This window comes from Drosophila willistoni (genome assembly GCF_018902025.1).
Source record: "Drosophila willistoni isolate 14030-0811.24 chromosome 2R unlocalized genomic scaffold, UCI_dwil_1.1 Seg200, whole genome shotgun sequence".
In the NCBI taxonomy this organism is placed as follows: Eukaryota; Metazoa; Arthropoda; class Insecta; order Diptera; family Drosophilidae; genus Drosophila; species Drosophila willistoni.
Window position 1 is genome coordinate 2,950,645 of NW_025814051.1, and position 6,509 is coordinate 2,957,153.

Genomic DNA, 6,509 nt, shown 5'->3' on the forward strand with positions numbered 1-6,509 from the left:
TCCTGAAAATAAAATTAAAAGTTTTTAATATCTAATATTCGATAAATATTACTCTTCTGAATGAGAAAAATGAATGCAAACAGTAAGAAACTTAGTCGATTGACTTCTTCTTTTTTCTTTCTCAATTTAAACACAATTTTTCACTTTCCTCTGACGGGGTACGCGTAAATATGTTTTTTTTAATTTTGTTAAATTAGCATAATAATGTGTCACTAATTAATAGATGAATTGTTAGGGGCAATTAGTTCTTTTGTAATATGTATTAAACTCACCAAATGCCTTTAATTTTCATTTTATATAAAATCGACAACAACAAAAACCAAAAAAAATTAATGAAAGAAAGAAAAAATTATAATATAAAAAAATTTAGGTAGAAAAAAATCTGATTAGGCTTATTAAAACAAGATAATTTTTCTGTTGATTATTTGTATGTTTTTCAGTTGTACAACTTATGCAACATTAATAAAAATAAAAAAAAAACAATCAATATTCATAAAAATAAAATTTACTAGAATACTTAAAAAGAGTGTGAAAATCAGCAATAAATGTTAATTAAATGTGCAATTAGAAGTTGAGCCAGAAGAACAAATTTACAAAAATCAAAATGAGAAAAAAACACAACGCATAAGCAATAAAAGCAAGTAAACAAGAGCTTAAAAAATGCCACGCCTACACCACACTAATACACACAAGCATACATACACAAACACACATATACAGACACACACACCTAAATAGAGAGATACGATGTTAGTGCACTTTGACAACAAAATACAAATAAATAAAACTGATATTTAATTTTTAAATGAATGTTGTAATGATAATCAGAATTGATGTTGGCAAATAAAGCGCATGCTGTATGACAGTATAACAGTTTGTTCTATGTGTGTGTTTAACAAAAAGAGGTAAGCAAATTGAAGATCACAAACATTTTGTAGCTTAAGAAGATTTTTAATTTTAAATTTGTTTATAATGTAGGTATGTACTTGGCCGTTAAAGAATTGATATAGGTGTCACTATTTTATTCAATTCATTTCGTTACATTAAAATAATTACCTTTTTGGAAATTCCTCTAAGTAAACAAACAGATTTAACCGAACAGGAATATGACAAGCAGAGAGTCAAAAGAACTCTGCGTGAGAAATAGTTTAAAAATCGGTTTAAAAATATCAAAGAAGCTAACATCGGCTATGCCGAAGTTTATATACCCTTGCAGTCCTTGGTAATAATAATTTTACATGTTCAAAATTTGTTTTCTGCAACTCAATTCATCAATATACAAACAAAACAATTTTACTCTCTATTTTACAATTTGTTCATCTTCCCTTATTCCCAAAGCAAAGCAACGCACGCATACACATACAGTTCATGTAGCGTTGCGTCTGTGTGTGTTATATTTATCCGATCACATTCAAATTTTGGGATCTGGGGTTTTATCCAATATTATCACATATGTAAATTTCATAGCATACTCCGATTTTTATAAAAAAGTGTTTCTTCTAGTTCTTCTAGAGCTATATGATATAGTGGTCCGATCCTTATAAATTTCATACTTTTTCCGGGTAATAAAAAACCTCGAAACAAAATTTCAGACCGATAGCTCTTAAGACGGCTGAGTAAAACGCATACGCACAGACGGACGGACAGACGGACATGGCTATATCGACTCAGCTTCTCATGCTGATCAAGAATATATATACTTTATGGGGTCGGAAACGTCTCCTTCTGTGCGTTACAAACATCTGACCAATTTTATAATACCCTCTGCAAGGGTATAAATATATATAGTAATAAACTTTGTAGACGATTTCATTTAAAACATTTCGTAGTATTTCCACTGTGACTATCTTAAATACTAACTAACATAATAAAATGCAATTATTTGAAGTCTGTTGGTCTACAAGTTAGCAGTAGTATTTGTCTCAGTTCAATATTTGCTTTTTTCTACGTAGTTGTATGGCCGTTATAAACATATAATAAATTAGCGATGGCTGAAAACCAGTATATGGAATTTATGGGGACCCCTCAAACTTACTACATATTATAATTAAACATCCTATTACACATATCTAAAACATTACATACAATGTACATATCGATGGAAAACTTCTACCATAATATGATATAACAGATTTTTTAACTAGAAAGATATCCCTTGCGGAAAGGACAAAGTTTACTTACAATAAAAATAAAAGCTAATTTGCTTTAGCTGTTTATTTTCAAAGTGCTTTTATAACCTATATCTTGAAAAATTTTTCTTATATAGTATTAAATTATATCTTAAATTAAAATTAGATATTTTTAATTCAGTCGGGAAAGTATCTCATATGTTCTGTATGTTGGCTACCGAGCCACTGTGGTGAATTGGCAACGAAGAAGCCAATGAGTTAGCCAGGCTAGGATCTATCTCACGTAAGATTCCCAAGTAAGATCATCCATCTCTAAATGGAATAAAAGGACCTCTAAAGATATTAGCAAGCCTAAGAAGGACATTTTAAGACTGAACAACTGGAGACAACACACAAGAAGTATGATTCCCATTCACTAGTTTCTGCAGGAGCTGTTAGATAAAGGATACGCCAGAAACGGTATAGTACTTACTTTGTGAGTGTCCAATTATCAAGGAGGTCAGACCCTAGGGAAACTAGGGGCATACCAATTCAGTCTACTGGAGGATACCAGCACAGTGGCACTAGATGAATTGCTGGAACTCCTAGAGTCCATAGTGTGTAATTTTAAAAATTGAGAACACGGTCAACGGAAACATTAAAGATATACTTCATTTTTAGAATTTGTTGAACGAAAATAACATTTTTTTAGTCAAAATAGCCGGTTAAGTTATATTAATTTAGCTTATAAGCCAACCATTTCAACCATAGGTTTTTATGATTTTCGATTTATTAAGTTATTTATACAGATCCAAACCCTTTCACTTTTACAATATAATACTCTTGAAATATTTATATAAGACTGTGTAAGAGTTCTTGTTTTTAACTTACTTCTGGAAACTGAGATAGATTTTTGAGTGACCTATTGCAGATGCTTGAGTGATTTAGAGGAGTTGAGTGAAGTTGTATATCAGTTTCAATGCTCTGAACTTGTCTCGTTGTATTGTGTGTATTTTTGCTCATTTTCGTGTATTTCTTTTTTGTCAATCAAAGATAATTTTTCCATTACTCATGTAGACAACGATGTGCCGTTTGCCGCACCGTGCTCTCTGCTTACCAACCATCCCAACCATCATCATCTTTACGCATTTAATTTGAAACACTTTGGTGATGCTATCATTGGCAACGACTACGACGACGACGGCGATGGCTATGCCTTGTAGCGACATGTTTTGGCATTTTGCCGCAAATGATTTGGGCCAATTCTGATAGAAGAACGCGGCATCGTTGTCGTTGCTTCCAGTCAACCAGTTCAATTTAAATTTTCGGTAGCTGCTGTTGACACGACAGCAAGGCGCAAAGAAAACAAAAAAAAAAAACGAAAAAAAAAAACGCCAGGAATTTGCATTTTCCGCGACTTTTGACGAAGGAAAATTGAAAGCACACTCAGACGCGCACGATAAACAACACACAAACACATACACGCACATATATTGTGGGAAAATGCAATTTGTAGCGTTATTTTTGATATTTCTAGCTGGTGGTTTCAGCTGTATAACAGGTAGGTAGGTAACAAGGTGAGAAAATTTATCGCCACAGTCATAAATCATGCTATAAGCTATGCTAATTGATTGACCCGAAAGTTACTCATACGCAACATTGAACCCATGCACCATCGATTGCATGACTAAAACCTGCCTATCAGATAACATATTTCCGATAAAGATAAACAAATGTGGTTATATTGTACATATATACCAAACTCAAGGTCTTGTGTAAATGTATTTTCACAGCATTGCGTTGCTATACCTGTGAGGATTGTGATGAGTATGCAAACTTAGCAGATCTAGAGATTGAGGTATGCAGTCCACCGCCACAAAATGGAATTGTCTCCAGTCCAGGACCAAGTCCAAGCCCTGGTCTCAGTCCCAGTCCCAGTCCCAGTCCCAGTCCGAGTCCAAGTCCAGCAGCACCACCACCAGCAGGAGGTGGAAATGAAAGCGAAGACGAAGATGAGGATGATGATGAAGATTACGATAGCAATGACTCGGCCACTGTGGGTATTATGCCAGGTAATGGTGGTGCTCAAAATCCCGCTCCCGCTCCCGCTCAAGTTGATAGTGAACCAGAAGAGGAAGAAACCAATGAAGAGGAAGAAGAAGAGGAGGAAGAGGAAGATGACTATGATGATCGCCGGAGAAGACGTGTGGTCGCCAGGCAACAAATAATCGATACACCGAATGCTGTGTGCTATACAGTAAGACTTCAACGTAAGTAGATCCTAAAATATTTCTTAAATAACTTTATATTGGGCAGATAAATACATATACTTCAGATAATTTCTTATTTATGTTTCTTATAATTCAGCTAAATCTTCTTCAAGCGTTTCTTTTCTCAAAACTAATAGTAAAACAACTTTAGGAATGTATTTCTCTCCATGACTAAACTGAATTAAAATGCTAGCAATTGCTTTAGTACGAATCATTTAGTTTAAGCTATTTATGTAACTGCATCTTTAACAACTTACACAACTGTGTAAAACCTAATTATTCTAAAATTACCTGACCTTATCTTAATAGTTCAAATAATCGATAAGCAATTGTTAGTAGCAATTTTAGCTCAGACTTTCTATTAATGATTTTATGGAATCTTTTAAACTTTAAGAAATTCCATTCAATTATTATCAATCAGAATTGCTGGAATCTGTCTTATATAGAGTAACAACTATTTGATATATATCTAGTTACTTTCCCGATATTTGCATAGCTAATTTTAGACATCAACAAATAACTTTATGTGATCTTGTTGCTATTTTTATTTGAATTTTAACTATTTTTGTCACTTTATCTACTCTCTTCCTTAGTGAATGGCACAGTGATTACGAATCGCGGGTGTACAGTGGCAATGAGTAGTAATCGTTCGGCTGCCTGTGAAAATCTCTATGATCCATGGAATATTCTCGGATGTGACCAATGCGAAGAGAATACCTGCAATGGACCCATAAATCTATCAAATAGTGTTTGGACAAATATAGCTAGTTCAACGAACGTTGAATGGACAATGTTGGCGTCACTACTGTCACTTGTACTCTCATTTTTTTAATTCCGCCTAATTAATAACATTTTATTTGTGGGTCGTAATCCTCCTCAATATCAAATACATAATGTACATATGCATGTAGTATACACGATATATGGCCCCATATGTCTACCGATGTCTTTCTTTTGATTATTTTACAATTTATGAGGTGCGTTTGTGTGTTGTGGTTGTGATTGTGACTGTGATTGTGATTGTATGGTGTTACTTAGGTGCTATTTATGGCATACTTACGACTACTCTATAAAGACACAAGTGACAAGCCAGAAAGGTGAGAGCATTTCAGTTATTTTCGCATAATTGTTTAATTGCGGGTCCAACGATAAGGCCAAGGGCGTTGCACAGGCGTAGGTGAAAGTGCCAACTCATGGGAGACCACCACTATTCAGAATGAATTTTTTGCAATCAATTAACTAAAGATAACACACGGTAAAACAAAAGAAAGAAACAAAAAAAAAAATAAATAACTAATGACCGTATGGCGCACTCCCACAATATAGTTTTTAAAATCAAATGCCATGACTTCATTTTGATAAGCGATAACCATAATTATTTCAAGTGGCAATCGCATATTTTTTTTTTTTATAAAATTTTAGTTTCAAATGAGATTTACAATTGTAATATAAGGATTCTCAATTTAGCTTGATGAGCAACATTGGCTGTAATGAGGAAATCACTTGACAAAAGGAAACTTGTTTCGCAATTACCAAATTTGTTGGCTTGTTCATAACAAACACACACACTCACAAACACACACACACACACACACAAAACAAATATAGGCATTTACTTACTTTTAAATTCTTTCTCTTATTTTGGGTGGGTTGTGACTGGGAAATGGGAATCAAGAATGAAGCTTGGGGCTGGTCTCGTCTGGCTTCCCCGTTTTAATTTTAATCAGCGCTTTTATTTAACTTCCGGGGGTATCTGTACTAACTTTTGCACCAACTGCTAATGACGACAGGCATGTGTAAGCCCATAAGCCATAAAATGTATAATTTCATCTCCAAAAATTGCATCAGACCAGACATACAGAAAGAGAGAGCGAGAGGGTACAAAAGTTCACTCTCGATTCTCTCGACTCGATTAGGAGTAACATTTTAGCGATTTACGTGATGTCGCCAACAATTTGAACAACATTTTTTAACTCTGTTTCTGTATCTGCTTTTATTCTTATTTTTTATATATGTATATATATTTTTTTTGGCAACTTATTTTTTTTTATCACCAAGTCTGGTTTTCAGTTGTCTGATGATGACGATGCGTCAGTGAAATTAGCTCGACACTAAACACAATTTTCGATCA

General features: G+C 33.8%; 1 protein-coding gene across 1 annotated transcript; it reads left to right on the forward strand.

The window, feature by feature from the left end:
- Window positions 1–3,443: 3,443 nt before the first annotated feature.
- On the forward strand, window positions 3,444–5,312 carry LOC6641778 (protein transport protein SEC7). The gene is made up of 3 exons (XM_023175511.2): window positions 3,444–3,669; window positions 3,902–4,378; window positions 4,972–5,312. The coding sequence occupies exons 1-3, from the start codon at window positions 3,612–3,614 to the stop codon at window positions 5,208–5,210; spliced, it is 774 nt and encodes a 257-aa protein (XP_023031279.1). The 5' UTR covers window positions 3,444–3,611; the 3' UTR covers window positions 5,211–5,312.
- Window positions 5,313–6,509: the final 1,197 nt, after the last annotated feature.

Coding starts and splice junctions, on each gene's coding strand:
- LOC6641778 (XM_023175511.2), top strand. CDS start 3,612: ATGCAATTTGTAGCGTTATTTTTGATATTTCTAGCTGGTGGTTTCAGC. Junction 3,670..3,901: donor TGGTTTCAGCTGTATAACAG/GTAGGTAGGTAA, acceptor GTATTTTCACAG/CATTGCGTTGCTATACCTGT. Junction 4,379..4,971: donor CTATACAGTAAGACTTCAAC/GTAAGTAGATCC, acceptor TCTCTTCCTTAG/TGAATGGCACAGTGATTACG.